This window comes from Tympanuchus pallidicinctus, unplaced genomic scaffold (genome assembly GCF_026119805.1).
Source record: "Tympanuchus pallidicinctus isolate F22 unplaced genomic scaffold, pur_lepc_1.0 scaffold1, whole genome shotgun sequence".
Classification (NCBI taxonomy): Eukaryota; Metazoa; Chordata; class Aves; order Galliformes; family Phasianidae; genus Tympanuchus; species Tympanuchus pallidicinctus.
In genome coordinates, this window is record NW_026294618.1 from 63,485,138 (window position 1) to 63,509,593 (window position 24,456).

General features: G+C 36.5%; 1 protein-coding gene across 2 annotated transcripts in view; it reads left to right on the forward strand.

Moving 5' to 3' along the window:
* Positions 1–24,456, forward strand: part of SHPRH (SNF2 histone linker PHD RING helicase) — a 46,595-nt gene that overhangs the window by 16,269 nt on the left and 5,870 nt on the right. For both annotated transcript variants that reach the window (XM_052673722.1, XM_052673730.1), the window contains 15 exons: positions 786–949; positions 1,046–1,302; positions 4,055–4,176; positions 6,211–6,299; positions 7,931–8,020; positions 10,592–10,699; positions 11,489–11,631; positions 13,123–13,296; positions 13,845–13,907; positions 14,999–15,224; positions 16,484–16,627; positions 17,004–17,105; positions 17,892–17,963; positions 18,904–19,092; positions 24,101–24,193. In XM_052673722.1, the coding sequence (XP_052529682.1) occupies positions 786–949; positions 1,046–1,302; positions 4,055–4,176; positions 6,211–6,299; positions 7,931–8,020; positions 10,592–10,699; positions 11,489–11,631; positions 13,123–13,296; positions 13,845–13,907; positions 14,999–15,224; positions 16,484–16,627; positions 17,004–17,105; positions 17,892–17,963; positions 18,904–19,092; positions 24,101–24,193 (2,036 nt within the window). The remainder of the gene's footprint in view (positions 1–785; positions 950–1,045; positions 1,303–4,054; positions 4,177–6,210; positions 6,300–7,930; positions 8,021–10,591; positions 10,700–11,488; positions 11,632–13,122; positions 13,297–13,844; positions 13,908–14,998; positions 15,225–16,483; positions 16,628–17,003; positions 17,106–17,891; positions 17,964–18,903; positions 19,093–24,100; positions 24,194–24,456) is intronic.

Here is a 24,456-nt window from a genome sequence, read left to right on the forward strand (position 1 = left end):
AGCTAAAAGAGTATAGAATGTAGTCACTACCAGGTCTTAAAGAACTTGAGAGTACTGTCACGTGTGTCTGTTTCCATGCTGTTCACGTGAAGCACTTTTCATGTGTACTCCTGTAGTTTTCCAGTAAGTTTCAGGTACAAGTTTAAAGTTAGCATGTTCTAAAAGTTTTTCCTCTCAAAATGATGGACTTCTGAATTAGGCAGAATTAGCAAGTTCTGTTCTGTCAAGGGAAGAAAACAATAGTAATGTATTTTGTTAATTTCTGCTGCTATAGTTGAAGGGTGAACATCTCCTGAATTACAGCCACTTTAGGAGGGTGAGCAGACAGTTGGTGCACAGCAGGCTGTAAAGCAATAATACTGAGCAATATTGTTTGAGAAAAAGCTGGCAAACTTGGCTAACCATATGCCGTCATGTAATTTCTGCCTCTCACCTGTACTTTGAGTAGATTTAGATTCATCAGTGTTCAGCTGAACTTGAAGTTAGGGAACTGTCTCACAAACAGCCATATTCCAACAAGTTGTATAAAAATCAACAACTAACCAGCGAAGAGGCTCCTCTTCCACACCAAGTCCTCTACCTCCTCTTGGTAACTATTTTTTGAGGGAATAACTGGAAAAGGTGATGGCTAAAAAAATATATTTGCTTCAGGTATAGTAAACTGTCTGTGAAAATTGACTTTGGTATAGTAAACTGTCTGTGAAAATTGACTTTTTTTTTTTTTTTTTTTTTTGAAAGCATATTCTGAAATACTAAAAACATGTAAAACTTCCTTTTCTTGGCAGATCTATATGGATTAGTCCTTTTCCTTGGAATTGATCCTTACTGGGTCAAACATTGGTGGGACCAACTTTTGTATCGACCTTATTGTAGGAAAAATTCCCAGCCTCTCTATAATCTGATTGCCAAGATAATGTGGAGATCAGCAAAGAAAGATGTGATCGACCAAGTAAGAATGAGATTTTTTTGTTTTAAAATTTATGAAGATGACTTACAGCTTTATTTACAAATTTGTTTTGTTTTTTTTTTTTCTTTTTAATTGCAGATTCAAATTCCCCCTCAGACAGAAAATATACACTGGCTTCACTTTTCTCCTGTGGAGAGACACTTCTATCATCGCCAGCATGAGGTGTGCTGCCAGGATGCATTGGCAAAACTCAGGAAGATTTCGGATTGGACTCTTAAGCTTAGTAGCCTAGATAGAAGGACTGTGACATCCATTCTGTACCCTTTGTTGCGGCTGAGGCAGGCCTGCTGTCATCCACAAGCTGTTCGAGGAGAGTTCTTGCCCTTACAGAAGAGGTGAGTTTTTGTCAGTTCCTAAATGGTTTGCTTTATCTAAAGCAAAACTTCAGTTGTCCCTAACAATGCATTATCTTGTACAACTTTTAAACAAGCCTAATAAGCTTCTTTAGTTAACTATGCAACTATGTCACTGTCCAGCTAACTGACATCAGAGGTTGAATTGAAGACAGTAGGGTAATTAGTGTAATTCTTGTGCTAAAGAACATGAATAGTACTGAGAGACACTTGACTGTGCAGTAACAAGTTAGGCTTATGATGCTATTGCATACTAGGATGTTGCAGGTGACACGGTGTGAAACGAAACATTCTTTTTCAGTTTTAAACTAGAACACCAATTTTCTTCTTTCCCACAAAGCTAGCTTTCATTGAGAACAACCAAGAAAATGAATAAGCAGGATTAGTTCTTTAAATCAATTTTTTTTTCAATGTGAGGTTGCACAACTAGTAAATGTAGATCAGAATGTGAAAACTGCTTTTTTTTTTTTTTGCATGCTTTTATGATCACCCTTTTCATAGGTGCTCTGCAAATAGCGTCCAGCTGTGTGTTAGTCTTTATTAGACCTAAACTATGTTGCTAGCACTCTCTGAAAAACATGGCTGCTTTTTTTTTTTTTATGCCTTTGGAAGAGGCTTTTGAGAACAAGGTGTTTCTATTTTAAAATATTAGAGCACTCCTTACACTGTTTCATTTTTAAGCTACAAGCAAGGAAGAACATGTATTCATTACTAGCAATATTATTTCTACTATTTCCTGTGTTTGGTCATCTTTTCAATTTCTTTCCATCCTCTTGTGAAGTGTTGTGTCTGTTCCTTCCTGTTCCTCATACAGGGCACCTTCAGTGTGTCTAAGCAGCTCTAACTGACTTCACAGCTATTTCACCAGGGACCAACAGTAGTGACTGTGCTGTGCCACTTTGTCTCGCATTCTACTAATGTGGAAGCAAGAGAAGAGAACAAGAGAAAAATCAATGTCCCTACGACATAATCTGTATTCAGATGTGCCAGTGGAGTGTAAAAAAAATATGTAAAACTGTGTGTTGGAAATGGCTTAGGAGCTGCAGTGATTCTAGTGGAAAGCCTCAGGAATGACAGCTGCGTAGTAACTGTGGGTTTAAAAAAAAAAAAAAAAAAAAAGAAAGCTAACAATGAAAATTAAATTAAATCTATCTCAGGATGATATATACTATGAAAACTTGTTTCCAAGCACTATCTGTATGTATTGGTGAACCAAACCTATTGCTATTACCATTGTTTTTGTAATTTTTCTTGAAGCCTCCGATGGTTTTGAGAACGAAAGAGAGGCAGTAGTGGTAGAAGGATCAGACTATGAGTAGTGGGTGTGTTGTGTCTTTATTAGTACATCGCAGAATTATGCTAACTATAAATTATGATTATAGTAATCTAAAGCCTGCTCTGCTATTATACCAGAATAGGAACTCGGGGAACCAATTACGTAAATAGAACGATGTTGCAAGAAAAGTCACTTAAGGTCATGGTCAGGGATACCCTTCCTGCATGCTTGGGCAGAGACTGCACACAAGTGGTGTCATCCTTACTCTTCTGTAACAACGTACATCAAATAGTAAATATTTCTCCATAAAGTGAATGAAGTGAGAGGCAGATCTCTAGGAGGGTAGAAGGGTATTTTAGCATTTTTAGCATTTTAGTTGGTCATAGAAGCAACCTCAGGTCAGATGTAGTAGACTGTTGTTTCATTTTACTTTCACATCTCTTTACATAATTCTTCTTCCTGCCTGAATTTGTCCCTTGGCTTTGCTTCAAGCTATTCTTTATGCTTCCCTCTCACTTCTTTTCTTACTTGTTCTTCTTATCTCTTCCTTTCCTTCATTTTTCTTTTCAGCTAATTCACTTCTAACTAAATTCCTCTGAAGAAATACAATTACAAACAAATGTAGAAAAGGAAGTCTATAATGGTACTTGCTCATCATTGCTGTTTTCTTTCCGCATATACGTTACCTCAATATTTAATAAGTTTTGTATATTTAATTGCTGATGGAGAGGGAAATATAGTCTCTCATGACTGTTTTCATTTCTCATTTTGTTCTCTCATCTCCTGGCAAAATGAGATCTATTTTTGACTGTTTCTAGTTCTCTACTATAACAGAGCAACATATTTTGCACTCTTATTTTACCTGGTTCTAATGTTTTTTCTTGTCATGCTTCTGCCTATTTTTACTAGATTTCAATCTCTTGACATACTCAGTTTGGGGGAAAATTATATCTGAAAGAGCAGCTGATAAAAATGTGTTAATGTTTAGTCTCTAATAAATATTTGCACAGCCATTGTTGTACATAATGTAGTATCTCATGCTACACAGCATGGCAATTATAATTCTGTATTATTGTGGTGTAGCAGTTTTGGACAGATCAATATAATGAGAAAGACATAACAGCGAAGGTGTGATGACGGAAGAACTAGCACAAAAGAAAGGTGCTATGAAGGAATGGAAGAAGGTTGCTCTCCGATATCAGAAAATTCCAGGTTTACAGGAAAGCTTTCTCCAGAAAGAGATCCTTCCTCAGTGTCTGTCAGCCCTTAAATGAAGCCTAAGAGCGGTACAGCCAGGCTCCGCGCCTTCTGGTCCCACAACTGAATTGCCTTCACCTGCGCTCCCAGGGCTGACCAGGTCCTTTCCCCAGGTGCTCAATCAGTGGTTCAGGCTGTGACTCAACAGTTCCCATACGTGTGGCTTAGTTTCAAACTTGAGTCACTTGGTCTCTGTTCCAGCACCATGACCATGGAAGAGCTGCTTACATCTCTGCAGAAGAAATGTAGAACGGAGTGTGAGGAGGCTCACCGACAGCTGGTGTGTGCTCTTAATGGCTTAGCCGGTATCCATATCATTAAAGGTAAGACTGGATATCTGTTCTGTGTTTAAGTCTTTTAGTGGCCAATAATGGTTTTGAAAGCATTTTTGAAATTGGGGCTTTTTCATGTGTGAAACCCTGGGAAAAGTATGGAGTCTTATTAAAGAGTTTGTAACAAAACCAACATTCCTAGATGACAGAGCAAACTACTTCTGATTTTCCTGTTTGTTTCCTCTTTATTTCTATCTTTCTGTCATTTTTACGTGTACTGGGAGAATAAAATAAATCACATGTATAACTCTGCTTAAGTTGCTTATGTTTTATCAGCACCCTTCTTTCTGGGCTTCTTATGTGTCCCTTACCATGTGCAAGTCTTAATAAACTCTGGAGGCTACTTGCTGCATTTCAAAGTCTGTGCTTTTGCCTAGCAGTTAAATTTGTGCAGCCTGCTGTTCAGCTCTGTTAATGTGTTTAATGTGAGTTAGGAGGAAAAAAGCTTTGAATGAAAAACAAAAACAATTGTATTATTTTTAAATGTCCTAGAAAACAAAAATAATAATAAATTAGAGTGGCATGAATGTAAAAGAAATGCCTCTCTGCCTAGTACTTACTACTCTAAAATTGAGAAGATGCTTGAATTTTTCCCAGCTCACTTTGAGGAGCAAATTGATTTAAAAAAAAAAAAAAAAAAAAAGCATTAATTGGAAACAGAAGTCAGACAGCTCTATTCTAGTGTCTTTTTTTTTTTTCCCCCAGAATTACTGTTATGCTGTCTTCTTGATCAGCAAGGAGGAAGCATACCTTTTTACTTAAGCATTGATTATTAGTGTAACTGTGATCTTATGAATCTAATCATTATTAATTTGAATTGTTACGGGCAGAAAAAAAAGTAATGTAGTTAAAATTGCTGTAGTCACACTTGGTTCCCGCTGTTCCTCTGTGTTGCAGTGCTGGTGGTGGTTTCATACTGGTGGGAAGAGAGGTGTGAGGCTAGTTGTCAGCATATGAAGTTCTCCATGGAAGGAATGTAGTGTGTTGATTTCTTAAGGATGCAGTTAGGGTCTTTTTTGTCTGCTCTCATGCTTCTGCACTTTTCTTTTTCTTCATTTGCCTGTAGCTTCACATTAGTACCAAATTTATAGTAAATGTTAATGCCTTTTGTTAATGTGATGCACTATTTCTCCTTATCTTTGTTGTCCCTAAAAACAGTTTTGCCCACTTCTAGGTCTGCATTTTTTGCAACTGCTTGTGAATTTTTTTCATAGCCGTGGTTTCCTTATTCTCTGCCAAGCCTGTGCATTATGCCATGGCTGTTGTGCTCTTCTATTCTACACCCTGTATCTTTACAAAGCCTCTGCTATTGTGCTAGGCCTGCATTTCTCTCTGTATATGATTTCAGTTGTAGAATGAGCTATTTACATAGACATCAGTAACAAGCCAGTATTCTGTATCAGACTATAGCTGTATTGCGCTGATTGTCAATTTCCACTTTCTTTAATGTTTCCAGTTTTATGTACACAGCATTAATTTTGTATTTTTTCTTAAATGAGTTTATCTAATTTGTCTTCTGAGAAGTGATTGTGATGCTGCTCCATCTGCAGTTACGGTGTAAGCATTTGTGTAATTATTTCTGTTTCTGAAGCATGACCAATTGTAGTTACTACTCTGAAAGACTAACACGTGTAATGCACATTTATAACTAAATACCTGCAGTGAGTTGTAGATGGTGGATTTTTTTTTTCAGTGTGATGTGTAAGATTTTTTTTTTGTAGGCAACTGTGGATTAATATTTTAAGATCACGAAGTTTAAAAGCTTGCAGTCACAAATGATACTTAGCTTAGAAACTTCCTTGCTCTGTGTAAGATACAGTGCTGTTTGTCTTTTCTAGTTTTGGGGCAAGCAGAATGAGCATGGATTGTTTGACAGCAAGCTGTTTGTTATACAGCCTCTCTGAAAATATCTTAGTTAATTTTGAATGTTGGATAGTCAGTCCTGGCAGCCAGGATATTTAAAGATGACACAGTGTGTGTATATAGATGTTTTTGTTTTGATTATTATTATTTTTTTTAATCCAGGAGAATACACATTAGCTGCAGAGCTGTACCGAGAAGTGTTACGTTCTTCTGAAGAGCACAAAGAAAAACTCAAAACAGATTCCTTGCAAGTGAGTGAACATTATGACATAGAAAGACATGGTTAATAATTGGAATACTCTCGATTTAATTTAACAGGTTATGCCTTTCTTTTCCCCAAGCGATGAACTGATTGACTCTTACAGCCAGCTGTCATTATCGTGGTCTTTAGCTAGGAATCTCTATAGTGACCTTCAGTTGTCTTTTTTTAAAAGCTGTTGTGTTTCTAAAAAGCTCTTGCTTCTCAGTCTTAATGATATCCCAGAAGCAGTGTGTGATCTCCACCTGCTGTTCTGTAATAAACTTAACAAGCTGAATTCCTAGATTTGTGTATGTGACCATGACTGCTCCCATTAGTGGTATTATTTTACATGCTAGTGCAAATATAGGATGCTGGGATGACATTAAGAATGATATTAATGTCCCAAATGGTACACAATACAATTATTGCACTGTACAAGATGTTCTCTGAAATTGTACTGAAACATGGAGAAATCAATTTTCAGTTAAAACACGAATATGCTTTGAATACAATATAAAAATATGAATATATGCTAATGATCAATAAACAGTTATGTTAGTAACAGCTATATATTTCAAGAATTATCAGTTCTAAATTGACCAAAATTCTTTTCAGTATGACAGATTTCAAGTGTGATCAGTTATCTATTTTCTTTACTTTGCTTGCTCCATTAAGCAACTCAATCAGTCTTTCAGTGACTTTATCTGGTTATTTGATGCTTGCATTGTACTTCTTCAATCTCTGTAAAATTGAGGCTTTTTTTTTTTCTTTTCAGCTAATGTAACCATATCAGCATAAATTTAAGTAACATGTAACAAGGTTGTTAATGAATCTATTTTACAGGAGTGAATATGAAGTAACTTTATTTTTTTTAATGTACATTGCGTAGTATTATTGACTCTGTGTAATAAAATTCTCCTTCTATTGAGTGCTTCCCAGCTTTGACTCTAGGAAAATAGCAAGCCACTGCTGTGCTGGCTGGTGTTCTTCAATGGCTTAATGCAGTAATAAGGCAAAAATGAAGTGAATCCAGGGGGTGAGAAGGGAACAAGAATATGGTGGTGGAGGTTATTTGAAGTTTACAGAATATGCAGGCAGCATAACATTAGGAGTCTGATTTGGGACAGATAGGATGAATCTAGGATAAGAGGGAAGAGAGTAGTCTTGAAATAATGTAGTTTCCTCCTTCCTTGAAAAGTAAGCAAAAAGATTTGTTTTATGCAGTCACCTTTTATTTACAAAAAATGGTTAAAATTTTCTGGAGCTTTTTTTCCCTTATATTTTGTTTGTTTTAGTAGATCATGTGACATCTACATATAAACTTCTGAATTATTTACCAAGAATGTGCTGTAAGATAAATAAATAACTTGTTTTCCTTAATAGTCAAAGGCAGTTTTAATTCAGAGGATGAGTACAGGACACAGTCTGAAGACTTGCCTATTGATTTGCTACTTTCATTCCATCTTTAGTAAAATGAGAAAAACAATGTTTATTATAATACACTTTCATGAGGGGGGGAGAGAAATCATTTAAATGAATACTGATTTCTTGCTGTTACATTTAATTACTGATGAAGCATCTCCTGTCATTGTTATTGCAATGTATCTTTCCATTACTACTGTGACTTTTTTGTTTGTTTAGAGACTTCATTCCACACACAACTTGATGGAGTTGTTGGCAAAGCACACAGGAATTCCTCCAACTTTGCGTGACAGTCAGCTTTCAGCAGAGGTAAATCTCGTTCATTTTTATATAAATACATTTTGAAGAGCACCCTTCTATTTTTTTTTATCCTTAAATATTTTCTCTAACCAAAACTTTCAAATTAACTGCATGCATTCCTTTTCAGGTTGGTAAAATCAAATGATATTTGATGTGTGAGATATGAACAGAAATGACCAGCAAAATGACACTATTCTTAATGCTTCATTACTTATTATGTTGTGAGTGTGTTTTATAGAAGTTCTGACTCTTCTGAATTATGATTTTCCCCCACCCTACAATATTCACATGTAAATAACTTGCACAGATGTTACTGATGAAGAGTGCCTCCTGATTTTTTTCCTTACACTTAATTTTTATAATTTTAAATGCAGGTAGTCGGTCTTTTTTATGTAGATTAAGTTTGTTTTTCCTGTACAGGTCCCCTCAATTCCAAAAAAAGCTTTCCTGTCTTATAGTAAATAAAATCTACTGCTTTCTTATTCCCTGTATTATTTATGTTGAACTTACATATCCTGCTGTCGCAAGTTCTTCCCTGTCCAGAAAAATTGACCATCTTTGGCCAGACAAGCAAGTCACTGCATGACAATCACATGAAAATCACCCTATATAAGCTTTTTTAAACTGTATCCTTGTCAGGGAAATCTCTGGTGAAATAGCTGGTATTGTGTGCTGGTGTGGGATCCTCCCATATCAACTTATGGCTGTTTTCTTGTTCTGTATGACTCACAAATAATAAAGAGATGCTCAGGGTTTCTTTTGGTTCTGGGTCTAATCACGTCCCATCAATGTAGGCCAAGTAAAAACAAAGGAAACAAGGAGAGATGGTGGGGAAAAAGGAGAAGTTTAGTTCTTCTTTGATGAAGCTGGGTGGGTATTTGCAATTAATTCTTCAAGGCCTTTCTCCAGATTACACAGATGCAAAAATTATTGCTTTTACCCACGTCCTGTAAGCCTTCCTGCTGGTGTTGGTTTTCCTCTGGGAAAACAGCCCTGCTGTGTTCGTTTATCCCCTGGCATTTGGCAGAAGGGTCCTTCCTTCTGATGGTGGGTGGGCTATTGATCTGGAGGCCAACTGAGTGCAAGTCTGAATCCACACTGAGAATATGTGGCTCCTTCTTATTGTGCCTTTTCTTATGCTATGTACTCAGTCCTTTCAAACTAACTAAATCTGGTGCTTGTGATGAGCTCACAGTCATCTTATGTTCCAGTTAGTTTCTAGCATATGTCATCATCCTTGAATTCATGCAGCACTTGCACTCCTTTGCTTCCTTTGTGTTTGTCTGTGAGAGTTTGTGGTGCCAGTGTAAGTTCCATAAAGTTCATGGAGCAGGGAGACCACCAGGCTGCAGCCTGGTCAACCTACGTGGTGCAGTAATTCAACTGTGATATGCCCAAGGATGTTTTGAGGGCACCTCAGAGGTAGATTCTTCCTGATGGGCTGTATGGGAACTGCTGAATCACGGCCTGAACCTCTGATTGATCACCTGAGGCGAGCCATGAGTCAGCCAGGGGAGCACAGGTGAAGGCGATTCACCTGTACTGCTGGAAGGGGTGGAGCCTGGCTCCATCTCTCCTAGACCCATTTAAGAGCTGGCTACCAGTGGGGAAGGATCTCTTCTGGAGATCTCTCCTTTGGAGTTTTACAGTGAGCCCAAGAGAAGGGTAAGCGCTCTATTTATTCTCTTTTTGGTATAATAACCTGCTTAGCCAAACTCTCTTGTTTATTTCTTAATTATAACATCTGTATATTCATTGATTATACACAGCCTATGCTATCCTGAATCCTCACTTTCCCTGTGACGCTTCAGTGTACTTCATTAATGTGACGGGCCCCCTGTTGTTGGTGGCGCCCATTTTGCTTTTTGAAATCTGCTATTTTGTACCCTCTAAGTCCTCCTGCTCTAGATCACACAAGTCCAGTTCTTTCAGCATCTCCATTTATGTCATGGTGATCAGTTTTCTGTATTAGGATATCTTCTGATTTTTTTTTTTTTTTCTTTTCAATGCAGAGTTTTCTGTTCATCAGGTTTTAAGTAAGATAATATGTAAGCTGGTACTGAAAATATCACAGAGATGATAGCATGCAGAGTATCATGCATATCGCAACAGGTTTTCACTGTCAAAAGTAACTTATTTACAAAAAAAAAAAAAAATCAAATGCACCTAAAAATAATAAAATTTAAACTGTTAATTTAAACCTGTATGTAAGTTCTGTATGTCAGTGAAGTTAAATTGTGTGGTTCTCATTATTCTAGGATCTCTTTATTGTTTGGCTTCAACGTAATGTATTTTAATATATAGAGAAGTAAGAATTATGAGTTAAATTCCCATTCCTTTTATAATTCACTGTATTCTTAGTGTATTATTAGGGCTAGTCCAAAAGCAAAATGGCATAATATATTTGCAATAATTTTACCTCTCTAGTGTTTTCTTTGGACTTACTAGTAAATGCTTGATTCTAGAGGGGGGAGAAAAAACCTAAATATTGCTGGAGAAAGAAACATGGGAGTTTCTGCATTTTTCTACTACATAAATGTGAGTTGTGGATAAGTAAGTTAAACTCTCATTTCCATACAGGCAGAACAACTTCGACAGCATTATATGAGTAAATCCAATGCAGAAGTTGCAGAAGCCCATCAGGCTTTACAGCCAGTTCTACAGACCATTCGGGAGCTCCAGAGAAAGGCAGGTACCTTGTACATGTTTAGTCATTGGATATTCTTATAGCTATTTAAATTAGTTTATCCAGAATTCCAGTCTCTTATTGTCCATAACAGTTCTTTGAAGCTGTGTTTGTAGTGAGACTTAGGCAGTATGTGCATATACACAGAGCCTCAAAATATTCTGTTGACTGCACAAAGAGGTTCACAATGCTTGGTGAAAAGATGGCTTAGGAAAGAAACATGGGATAGTGGTGAGATGGTTCTAGTAAAGTTTAATACCATGCTGTTTGTTTTTTTTTTTTTTTTTTTTTAACTTTGTGTTTCCCATACAGTTTTAGTCAGTATGTTGCAGGTTTTGCCCTTGAAACATTTCTGTGAAGTGTCAGATGGTATTTCGGTTATTTCCAAAGGAACTCTCCTTTCTGATGTGCATTTAGTTGTTATCCTGAAGGCTCGATTATTTTTAATTTAATTAAGGTGACTGAGTGGTGACCCTACTATCACCCTTTCTCCCTTCAAACCTAGTTTAAAGCCCTGTCAGTGAGCCCAGACATTTCCTGGGCCTAAATTCTTTCCCCTTATGACCTAGGTGGGCCCCATCAGCAGCCTTCAGGACAGGCACCGAGCAAATCACCCCAGGGTCCAAGAAGCCAAATTTCCTACCATGGCGCTAGCCTCTCTGCCACGTATATATCAGAATGGGAATATACGATTCTGTGTTGAAGTGTAGCTTAAAGAGCAGTATAAGCCTCTGCCACAAGGTGTAAATTGATTGTTGAATGGTCACAGATAAATGTTTGTTTGTGGACAGATACATTCTAGTTCTCCTTGGTGGTTGGATGTCATCCAGACAGCAATACAGTACGCCATTGATGAAGAGCTTGTTCAGCGTGTGCAAAATGAAATAACCTGCAACTACAAACAACAGACAAATAAACTCTCCATGGCAGATAAGTAAGATAATAGCTGAATTAGGCTAATGAATACAGTTATGTCTGCTCAAGTCTTCTAATCAGTTTTTGCTAACAGTTGCAGTTAAATAGCAGGCACTTAGGCTTCAGAGCATCTAGGCTGTAATTAAGTTTCAATTACTGTCCAAAAAATCATAACTACCTAGGCTTGGAAAGAAAAACAGGAGAATTACACTTTTTTCCTAGATAAGCATTCTTTAAAGTGTTCCTCTGTATTATCATACTGTGGTTTTATAGTTTTTATAGCAACTGCTGGATGAGAGATTGAATGTTCATTACATTAAATTTGGATGACGTCTAGAAGAATCTGATTCACAGAAATGGGAAGCGAACAGACTGTATCAGAAAGTCTTTAACAACATAAAATAGCATCACTATGTTAGAAAGAATCTGAACTTGGGAAGCAGTGCTTTACTAGCTCATGTTATGTAAACAAATTATCTTACCGGGTACTCTTTATTGTACTTGTACAGAATGGAACTTCTGATATGGAACATCAGGTCAAGCAGTTAGTAGTATTTGTGTGGTACTCTGAAGCAATTCCAGTTTTTGTGAAATTATGTAATAATGGATTGGAATGACATCTGGAGGTCACCTAGCAGAACTCCTCCTTGCTTATAGATTCCAACTCTTGCTCAGAGATTTATGTTCATCAACTTGTATGGAGATTTCTCCCATGCGGTAAATCTGGAATATTAAATAGCTGATTTTATTAACAGTAGACCTGTGATTCCACTGTATGTGTAACTTGGTTAAGCTAACTCATATTTGCTTAACTAGGTTGTTTTGAAATCCAAACTTCAGTAGTGCTGGCAAACCTTTTGCTTTTCTCTCCTCGCTTTACAAAAAGGATGTTTTTGATCAAACTTCCCTTAAGGCACAGAAGCACGGTCTTGCAAAACTGTCTTGCATATGAGTGTCAGACATTGTGAACCCTCAGTAAAGGAGCCCACAGGAAAAACGCAGTATAGGAAGTACTTTACTGGTTGTTCATGTTGCATGGAAAATGGAATGTTTCCAGGAAAATGTTTTGCTTTAATGTCCATTTTTAATGATTTTCTTTGTAAGTCAACTACTTAATGAGCAGTGTACTTCTTGCAATGAACGCATGTGTTCGCTGCGAACTACACAGCTTATTGAAAATAAGTTTGGCCAACAGATGCAAATGAGACATATGAGAATACATAGTTGCTTGCATTCAGTAGATTTGTAGTGTGGTTCAGAATGTTGCTGGTTAGTGTTGGCTACTAACATTTGGTCTCACTTGAGCCTTGGGAAGAGTCGTTTTATTCAACAAACACCAGGCATCATCTCAAGGGATGCAACAGAATGATTCCTAACAGCTAGCATCACATTAGCAGTAAGCATTTGTTTGAACTTGATATGTTGTTAAATATTATTACTTCTTCAAAATACTGAAATAAATTTGGATTAGGTGACTGTGTGCTATTGGTTCCCTTTTTCTTTGTATCAGATTCAGAGACTGTAGAGGCCTTCAATACCTGCTCACAACCCAGATGGATGAAGTGAAGAAGTTCCAGAAGATTGTAAGAGAAGCAGTGAAAAATTTAGAAGGCCCTCCCTCAAAGGAGGTTATTGAGGCTGCCACTATTTGCCACTTGCGACCTGTTAGACTTCCACTTAACAAGTATGTCTAGGAAATGTAAAATACATTTTAGAGATGTTTTAATGATTTTTTTCCTTTATTTGAAATGAGAAAAAAGATTCAAGTTTTCATTTGGTATTCAGGATTTTTACGTACATAGACATCACAGGTCCAACTGTTAGAATCATGTTGTCTTTATAGAGTCATAGAATATCTGAAGCTGGAAGAAATCCATGATGGTCATCAAATCTAGCTTCAGTCTTCACACAGGGCAGCCTAAGAGTTAAATCATATATTCAAGAGCATTGTCAAAATGCTTCTGGAACACATAAAAGCTTGGGGCCATGACCACTTCCCTGGATAGCTTGTTCCTATGCTTGGCCACCCTATCAGTTGAGAACTTTATAGAATGATAGAATAATGCTATGCCTGTGAAATGCTTTCTCATCAGATGCTATACTGTGTAAAGATAAGACTTAATTTGCTTTTTTTTTTTTTTTGAGGGCCCTCTGTGGGTTTTTTATTTTGGAATAAGAAATTGCAGAATTGATCAAATTGAGTGGGTTTTTTTCCAATCTTCTGTATTGCAGCTGTGTCTTTTGTAAGGCTGATGAGTTGTTCACAGAATATGAGTCAAAACTCTTTTCTCATACGTAAGTACATAACTATAAATTTCTCATTACAAACAGAAGTGAACTGGATTGTCTTATTTTCTGCTTTGCGTTTTGTGGGATACTTTATGAACAGGTTATGGCAACTCCTTGCCTGTTGTCTCAATAGCAATTTCTTTTTATTCAGATTTATTTTTTTGTGTAAAAAAATTGATTAGAAAAAGTTGTGTAGATAGAGCAAATACATGCCACTTTTTCTTAGACTGCTATAATTTGGCAGTGTGTTTGAAACGCAGTGTTGAAGTATTCAGAAAGTGGATGTTGTAACTGCAGGTATACTAAATTAAGGTTTTCCTGTTTGTACAAGTATTTGTCTGCAGTTTGGTTGTAAATGATGTAATACCATATCCTTTCTGATTTTTAATTTTTTTAATTACTCTGTACAAACTCAACACGATTTTACTAAAACCTCAAAGGTCTGAATGCAGCTGTGACCTGAAGGAAAGGTTACACCAGTCTGTGGTCTGAAAGAAATTGACATAGTCAGCAGTGCAGAGATGTGGATTACAGCCCTCTGAGTCCTTTTTAACTTTTCTCTCTTATATCCCTCGCAATGACAAAGCCAAAGTCAAATATCTTGAGATTGCTGCGCTAGTGGGAGTTCTGTTATGATCAATGGGATCATTAAGAAACATTAGGGTGTTTTCTGAATAGGCCTTGCTTGTTAAGGAGAGAACAGAGAAGCTATGCTGTTCTTGTGCAGTGCGCAGCATTTTATTTTGCTTCAGAATTTGCTTCTGCTGCTGATTAAAGAAATCAATTGGTTTTCTTTTAATGTGGTATTCTAGAATCATTCTTAACTTATGAAGGTAATTAAGATGTCTAAGCATTTACAAAAAGCTATTAATGAATCTGAGTTGAGAAATAGCACATACAGTGATTTAATTGCTGGTGCTGGATTTGCTGTGTTGGAAGTAAGTTTTTTGAGATATCAAATAGTGAAATAGATGTCTATACTGGTTTGGTTTGCTTTTTCCTTTAATCAAATATTAGAAGGTTGAAATATATGATAAATAGTTAGAAACTGATGTGGAGTTCTGTATCAGTGCTAACTTGCTGGTTTGATTTTTAAGTGTTAAAGGCCAAATGGCTATATTTGAAGAGATGATAGAAGATGAAGAAGGACTTGTTGATGATCGTTTGCCCACCACGAGTAGAGGACTGTGGGCAGCTAGTGAAACTGAGCGTGCCTTGAAAGCTATTCTCTCCTTTGCCAAAGCACACCGGCTGGATGTTAAGCTAACTGAAGAAGGTAGCATATTTCTGGAACTCTTTGAAGCATGGAAAAAGGAATATAAGGTATAGTAAATGAGATGGCAAAGAAACAGTTATATAGTCCGTTTTATATAATATAAACAAACTTAAGCTGTGGATGAACAATTATCTAAGTTGTGCTCCTGAAAGTCTGTCTTCACAAAGCATTTTTCATGGTGCTTATTACACAGTTTGAATTGATGATTTAGATCTGATTTAAGGATTTTTAAAAGAGCCATACTGGTAGCTAAGCAATTTAGTAAGTGCTTTTGTTGTTGCTCCTAGGACAGTGTACACAGATGTAATTAAATGCATTTTTATATTTAGTTAAATCAGACTGTAGTGAGGCTCACAAATGAGATGTTTTTCAGTTCTTTAATTCAACTTCAGTTGTCTTCTGCTTACAGATGTCCCATCACTACTGCTTTTTTTCCTAGATGTTGTTTGCCAAACAGTATAATCTAAAGCCTTTGGTCTCATGTTCCCTCTTCTAGGGGGAACTACTGGAGGATTCTATGGCTCTATTCACGCTTGCTTGCATGACTGGGTTTCCTTGCAGTAAATAAGTGATAGAGTAAGGGGATGAGCTTTTGTTCACAGAGGTGTCATTAACTAGATGCAATGAAAAGTGTTTCTTTTGAATGTTTCCTCTTCTCATTTTTGATCAATAAAAAGTGATTTTTGGCATTTGCAAAAAATCTTGTAATTTCAGTAAGGTCAATAAGGACTACTTTATATAGTACATACATTATGAAAAGCTTCGGAAGAAGTTTTACAGTATTACCAGTAATTTGTAAACTGGTAGATTTTCTGATTTTTTTCCTAGTAGTTCTTTTATAGGAAGTCAGCACTTCCTTTTGCTTGAGAGGTCTGAGTCCGATTTAATCTTCACCTTTTGCTTGTCTGTTCTTTCATCGAGACCATTCTCCGCTTTGCCTTTGATCTTTGTGCTGTAATAGCTGTAATAGCTAACTCTTCAAAAAATTTCCCCTTATTCAGTATTTGCTTAGTCTTGCAATGCTTTTTGTTTGCTTTTTTGTTTTCTTCATTTTTCATTGTATTACCTATTGTAGTAGTAGTCATAGAAATAAGAGATACTTGTTTTATAAGTAAACCGGAGAAGCAAGCAAAAGGTATAGGGATAATCTTGTCTTCCTTCATATTTTGTTGTGGTCTCTGAATTTCTGTAAAGAAATATCATCTCTTACTCCAAAAATATTTTCATAATATGTATTGTATGGTGGACTCGTATAAAGGGATCTCAACTCAGTTCTGCTGCTAATTTGTTTAGGCTTTTCTTATAGTTACTTCATGAATATTGGATGGTACTAAGGGATCACGTGTCTGCTATTGATGAACTAGCAATGGCTACAGAACGGCTGAGGGTGCGTCATCCTGATGAGCCAAAACCAAATCCACCAGTTCTCCACATCATAGAGCCGCATGAGGTAAACACACTGACAGGAAAAAATATATATATTTTATAGAATAAATGAAGACTTTCTTAAACAGCAGCAAAATGTATCAAGATCTGTACGTAAGGCCTATAGCATGTCTCTGTTTTGATTTTGGGATGTTTGAGAGGAGCAAAGAAAAATACTGTTTTACATGAAATGTACGGGCAGTTTTCCGTTCGTGAACGTAAAGAAAATGATGGGTTAATTCAACCTCCTATTTTTTTATTATTATTTTTGCAAAAATAGAAATTTTCCTTTTTTCTTTCTTAGTGTTAGATAAGAAAGCTTCTTTTCTCTGCTGGAAATTAGACATTCCATCTGTGTGTTCTTTCCAATTTTTTATACATGTTTAAAACTGTTTCCATAGGTGGAGCAAAACCGCGTGAAACTTCTGAACGATAAGGCAGTTGCTAAATCACAGCTTCAAAAGAAACTGGGACAACTTCTATATCTCACTAATCTGGAGAAAGTAAGGTTTATGGCTCTTGCTCTTTACCAAATTAAACGGATGCATTGTATTTTCCTAGCTGAAGAAACTTTTCATTTAAAATTTTCATTTAAAACTTTCTTTACAGAAAACTTTTTTTGAAAGTGCTTCGGTATGTGTCAAAAATGTGCTATTCTCCACGTTACTGTATTGTCATAGTTATTACATTGTATGTTTTGACCATTCGCTTAATTACACAAACATAAAACTATGAAATATTTACAGTTAAAATACTCTCTAAATTAACTGGACTATGTTCAGTAGAAGCCTTGTAAAATTACATACCTTGTCAAGTACTCTTGCTATTTTACCAAGAGCTTATCTCCTTAAACAGGAAAAGCAGCTTCATATATCAAATGAATATAAAAAAGACAACTCCATGTGTGTTGCAGTGTTAATCTTACTGTTCAAGTATGTGCAATTTTTGCTTAAGGAAGCATGATTAAGTATGTTTGTTTTCTTACAATATCAAACTGATGCAAAGTACGAGGAGCATCTCATTTAAAGCTTCCATTGTGCTCAGATTTTTTTAAAGCTGCAGTAGAGATGCAGATGCCATCTGCAAGACTGCTGCATGAGCAGCACTTCATTTATTTACTGTGAACTGTGTTGTTTTTTTTTTTAATTCAAAACAGAGTTTTTCATGAGTGAAATTTTTGAATGTATGTATGCACTTTAAGGGTTTCAGCATTCATTTTTTCTAGAAACTTGTAAGTATAGACTAACTTTCTGTGTTTCAATTCATAAAGTCTATTTTTTGTACTCTAGTCTCAACATAAAACTACTGGGGGAGTTAATCCAGAACCGTGTCCTATCTGTGCACGTCAACTGGGAAAACAGGTAAGGTGCTTCAGACAGCAGTTTTTGCTTTTATGAAGACTACCTGGAGCTGAGTCAGTTATATGTCAATTTTTCAACATATAGTTTTAACTGAATGTGATGCTAGAATGGGAATTAAACCCTTCTTCTAATGTGCCATCCTTTCCCCTGAAATAACATCTTTCTCATTTGTGAGCAGTCCTAATTCCATTCACTTAATTGGAAAAACCTCGCAAAGCCTCAAATGTAACTTTCTTGCTTGTCAGTCATTCTGTTAGTTCCCTCTGCTTCCTGGACTCACAAAAATTGTTCAGACTCTAATTCGTAGCACAAAAAGGTTGTTTTACAAATTACTTCTCTGATAAGGAAGGTCAGAGATGAGATGTAGATTTAATCCCTCAAATGAAAAATAGTTTCTGCATTAGAAATAAAAGGTTGTCAATAAAAGGTTTATATTCTCTGTTCAAAATCTTAAAATCCAAAGATGTTCTAATTTCTTTTGTATCTTTATTATTTAAAAAAAAAAAAAAGTATAGTTGAAGACATTGGAATAAATTACCCAAGGAAATCATGGTTGCCCCATTTCTGAAAGTGCTCAAAGTCAAGCTGAATGAGTCTTTGGACAGCCTGATCTGGTGAAAGATGTCCTGCCTGTAGCACCTTGAAAGGTTCCAACCCAAACCACTGTGACTTTTACTATGTTAACATTTGCATGATCTTTTTTAAAAAGGTTGTAAATTCTTGTTCTGCCTATGCATTAGAGGTGACCATTTACAGAAATGAGACTGTAATGTCTTCTAATTTAAAATCCTGAAAACGTTTCTAAAATTCTTCATTTTTAATCTGCTGACTTCAATGGAAATAATTTTGCTATGAAAATGTAATTTAATATGTATTAAGGAACTGCTTTTCCTTCACGTTTAGGTGAAACTGTTGCTCTTTTTTTCTGTTCCCTGTACAGTGGGCTGTGCTGACGTGTGGGCATTGTTTTTGTAATGAGTGTATAGCTATCATCATAGAGCAGTACAGTGTTGGCACCCGCCGGAGCTCAATTAAATGCGCCATTTGCAGGCAGACAACATCTCATAAAGAAATATCATATGTCTTTACTGCTGAAACTGCAAATCAAGATGATGATATTCCTGTAAAGGTAAAACATTTATGTAAGCTCGCAGAGCCAAACTTAGCATTGAAATGTTTTATTGCGCAAAACATGAAGTGAGGTGAAAGCGGATATATTTTGGATGCATAGTCTTTTAAGCGTGCCTGGTAAATGGATTAAAAATTACATGCTAATTAAAATAAAGCTTCTCACCTAGCTTCTTGCTATATGTACCACTGTCCACGTGGTTGGATAGTGATAGGACAAGGGGAAATGGTTTTAAACTGATACAGAGTAGGTTTAGGTTAGATATTAGGAGGAAGTTTTTCACTCAGAAGGTGGTGACGCACTGGAACAGGCTGCCCGAGGAGCTTGTGGATGCCCCATCCCTGGAGGCATTCAAGGCCGGGCTGGATGTGGCTCTGGGAGCCTGGTCTGGTGGTTGGTGACGCTGCACACAGTAGGGGGTTGAAACTCGATCTTTGTGGTCCTTTTCAACCCAGGCCATTCTATGATTCTGTGATGAGACTATTAAAATAAAAATATTTAGGTTAATTGATTAAAACTTCATAGTTAGCCAGAGGATATAAATCCTGTTTCTGAACCAAAGATAAGTCATCTGAAATGCTTCTTGAGCTTCCTGCATACAGTAGTTGTTTTGCATTTTGATTACCAATGAAATGTCTGCTATACAAACCATCATTCGGGGGGAAAAATGCAACTCTTTAAATGTGGGCAAATGTAAACTGAAAGCATGAGGGGAGACTCTGGCTGTGCTGGATTAAAAATGCAAAGGTAGAAGACACTAATATTTTGATTTAGGTGATACTGGATACTGCTGTCTTTTCTGAAATGTGATTAATAATACATCTGGATGTAACAATCATAGTTTTTATTTGGTTAGTATAGTTAAAAGTAATAACGTGCTGAGAGACTTCCATGTTACCTATGCAACTCTTCATTGAAGCCTGTGGGTATACTAGAGATGCTGACTTCTGCTGAAGTTAATGCTGCCGTACTCGTGCTTTCTACGTCAGCCTTCATGTTGAACTGGAATTTCTTTTTAAGTAGATACTTCATAAATGAAATTATTGGAGTTAAGGTAGTTGACAGCATGTGGCACCAGGGGGAGTAAATAGACTGCATTTTTGAAGTGCTGCTTCTGAAGACCTCACTTTAGACATGTTTGAAAATACTGTTTATTAAGTGTCTAGATACAGTATCTTGATTCTAACAAGAAAACTTCAAATATGTTTGGTAAGTTACTTAAAGTAAAATAACCAACTTAAAGTGAAATAACTAAATTTCTAGAGCAAAATGCAGAAGGAGCATGTCATCTGCTGCAATACATAAAATGTTTGCATCAGAAACTTGAGGTATATGAATTTGCATTTTGTATTACCTCATTTAAAGAGGAACAATTTGTATTGTAGCTTAACCATATCTACTATCAAATCAGACAGAATTATTTTTAACTTTTCACTTTGTATTCCTCTAAGGACAGTTGTTGACAAAAGATAACTAACTCATGGTTACTGTCAAATGTTGAGGCTGTGATTAATATCTTCAGCTGCAATGTGTAACAACTGTCATTTATTCAGCACTGATGCTTTCATCTGGAGGTTCTCAGTCACTGATCTCTTTCAACATTCAGTACTACTTTTTCCTTTTTGCCATATACATCTTGATACTTTCTGCTGGCATTAGCCATGTGAAGTTACTAAATTAGACCTGAAAGGACTACTGTGAAAGGAAGTGTTTTATACTGAGAAAAAGCTTTACTGTATGTTTTGCTTCTCTCTTTCCACTCTCTGGTTAGTGTTACAGTGGGTATTGCTAGTCTGTCACCTGAGACATTGTAGTTTTAACTCTAATGGGTCCTGTTTGATAACTAGAAGTGGCTCATCTACTTATGTATTCTTACCTGGATATTCAAGAAAATAACAAACTTCAAGGTGCATGATTAATGAGTTGGGTAACTTTTGTTTTTCAGTTAGCCTTTACAAAGTGCTTGTAATAGGGTTCTTCTGTTACTATCACCTCACTGTAAATATTGAGAACAAAATTCATTTTGTGTGTGTGTGCTGTGAACCAAAGCTTTGGTCAGTTGTTGGTTCCATGACAGGTCTAAAATTTTCTAGTATGATGTAAGCAGTGGGGCGAAAAGCTTTCTGTACTTTGCTATTATGTTTTAAAAAATAGAGCAAAAAGTGTAAGCACTTAGAGTGTTGCACTGTGTTGGCTTTTTTCTCCATCATAGTTCCTGTAACTGATCGTGTACAAAGTCAGATTTGTAACATGTGAGTCACAGGAAGTTTAATGGGTGGAAAAATCAACAGTGGCTACAGCTACTGTGTCTTCTAGAAAGGAAAAATTGGACTTGATAAGGTTGTGGGAGTTCTTTAGAGGAAGGGGTAGAACTTGCAGGCAGCAAGAAACTGCCAGAAAAACAGTGAAAGCTGACTTGTTTCTTTTGTTCATTTTGGCAAAAATACTGGAGTATTAAAAGCTTGGAAAGATTACTTACACACTTAAATAATGGCTAGCTGAAATTTAGTTCATGCCCTGCCTGTGGAGAAGGCACAGGACTTCAGTATTGTAGGAATTCACACCTGTGAAATGTATTCGCCATCAGTGTCTAGCTTTGAATGCTGAGGCAAGTAATCCTAATGAAGAATATCAGCAGGAAAGATTGATACTTGAAGAGTGTGAAGGTTACTCTGTCTACACAGGTATGCAGGTTGAGCACAGAAGGCATTGATTTGGATTGCTTTGGAAGCCATGGATTGGCTTCCAGCAAGTAGTTTTCTTACTAACAGAAGTTTATGGTTAGTGAATTGCTTTTCATTTCTCAGCACATTTGATGTTGTATGTAAAAAAAATAATTGCTTTACAAACAGTGGAAGATTCTGAATAATATAAATGCAGTTTCTGCAAAGTAAAGTGATGTGAAGTAACAAAACTATACTAATTTACAGAAACATACTAGGGTAAGGATAAGTGGTTAACTTAGCCATTTGTTAAAATTGAGTTAGATGCTGTTAGAGTAAACTTCACTATATTGTTCACTAAGTTTATACAAACTTCATTAATTGTGTGAAAGGTTTTACGTGAACAGGATAAAATAAAATGTGGTCTGAAGATGAAGAGGTTGCCCTTTCCTTCTGTTTCATTTTTCTTTCATGTATCTGTGGAAAACCCATTTGGAGCATAGTAGCTAGAATTGTCATCAGTGAATTACATACAGATAGTTTCAGAAAAACACAAAAATGATCCTGGAGACTATTGGAATTGCCTAAAGTTAGCTTCAGATCTTCAAACTGAAGATGGTTATGCTATGCAGCAGCTGTAAGACTGCAAATGTCTTTCATCCTTGCAGATCATAATACCTAAGCCTTGTTAATTGTCTGTTCAATTTTTGAAAACAGTGTTCATGTCTGCCAGGAGCAACAGAGGTGTCATGAAGAAAATAGTTTGCTACTGTGTCTCTGACACAGAGCTGCAATCATTATGGAAGACCTTCAGAAGGACAGTGGTATTGCTTATTGCAGTTCTTGATAAATCAGCCTACAGAAGGTCTTCAGGAGCATTCACTTAACTGCATAACACATGAATGACCACACAGGCAAACATTGGCTTCCAACTTGTACTTAGACTGCTGTCATCCTTCCCCACGAGTTCTGTGAGCAGCATAACTTGAGTGAACTTGATCCATCATTGTAGCAAGCCAACATAGTTAATTCAATGTTCAGAGGACAGGTGCAGACAGAAATAAAACATTATTCGTCAAGTTGAATCTTGTGCAACTCAAAATTGCTATGCATGTAAGGACAAATAAGCAATTAAATAAGGGCTGCTTAATATTTATTTTTTTACATTACATATATTTATATGGTAAAATTACAGTAATACAAAGTACAGTAATAGAAATGCTGAAAGAAATACAGGGGGATATTAAAGAAGTCCTTGTACTTTTTTAGAATCCTTTTCCCAGCTTATTGGGAAAGGGAAGATTACAGAAGCAAAAGTGAACAAGGAGAAGAATGTAGTATTGAGTTCCTTAAGCACTGAACTTGCAGTGTTCAATGCAGAATCTGTTTTCATGGCAGTGCACAATCTTTCAATAATTACATTCATCATGCATACTCATTTCTTAATATTTTGAGATAATTAGACAGCGTTATAGTATTGAGTGTAACTTTAGTGTTGCCAGAGCGAGAAACAAAAGCAACACAGAAAAGGTTCATGCAGGTTGTTTTTGTGAAAACCTTTCTGTAAGTTTGAAGGGAGGGGAAGGTCAGTTTGGAAAACTTTGTAAAGAACATGCTGGTAATTTAAACCTCAACAAGCCTAGCTGTCATGTTTAGTGCGGTTATTTTACCTGGGCTGTCTGTTCTGTCTCATCCAGAATTAGACACATACATCTGTAGGCCTTCTTCTAGCTACTGCTTGTACTGTAATACATCACTGATCCTATAACAGTGTATTACAAGAAAGGTTTAAAAGCTGTTCAGTGCTGCTTAACCTATCCTTCCTCCAAGTTGAAGAGGAGGAGGCTCAGGGGAGACCTTATTGCTCTCTATAACTACCTGAAGGGAGGCTGTAGTGAGTTGAGGGTTGGCCTCTTCTCTCGTGTAACTGGTGATAGGACCAGAGGGAATGGCTTCAAGCTGCTTCAGGGGAGATTTAGGCTGGATGTTAGGAAATACTACTTTTCTGAAAGAGTGGTCAAGCACTGGAATGGGCTGCTCATGGAGGTGGGCAGGGTGATCTTGAAGGTCTTTTCCAACTTGGTGAATCTGTGATTCTGTGATTGGCAACGTTTAAATTTGTTCCCTGTTTCTATCTGGGAGGGTTGTCATCTAGATGGGTCAGGAATCTTCAAAACTTAAGTATTATCTTTTTTCTCTTTTAAAAAGCACAGCTTTATGGAACAGTTTGCCAATCTCTTTCTGAGATGTAAGAGTCCTAATACAGAATTGTTTATTAAAAGAATGGATTTAGAAGGCGTTTTTTAACGTACTACTCTACTAATGTTGTTCTTCTGTTTTCGAAGGGAAGTCATTCCACCAAAGTGGAAGCTGTGGTTCGAACACTGAAGAGAATTCAATTTAAAGATCCGGGGGCTAAGTCCTTGGTTTTCTCAACGGTACTGATTATCATTTTCTATATTGTCTTTGTGTATGTGTTTTCTGTGAGTTTAAAACAGTCATAATGTTCTCAGGGATTTAGTTTTAGGTACCAGAACACTGTGTCATTCTCTGCAGCCTCTTGATGGTTTTGAGAATTTGTAGAACAATTCATTTTCCTGAAGCATGATCAATAATCCTTGTCAACAGATGTAACAGCTTGTCAACAAACACTTGAATGGGAGAAGTTAGGAATTATAAATTCTATATGTCTTTAAATTTG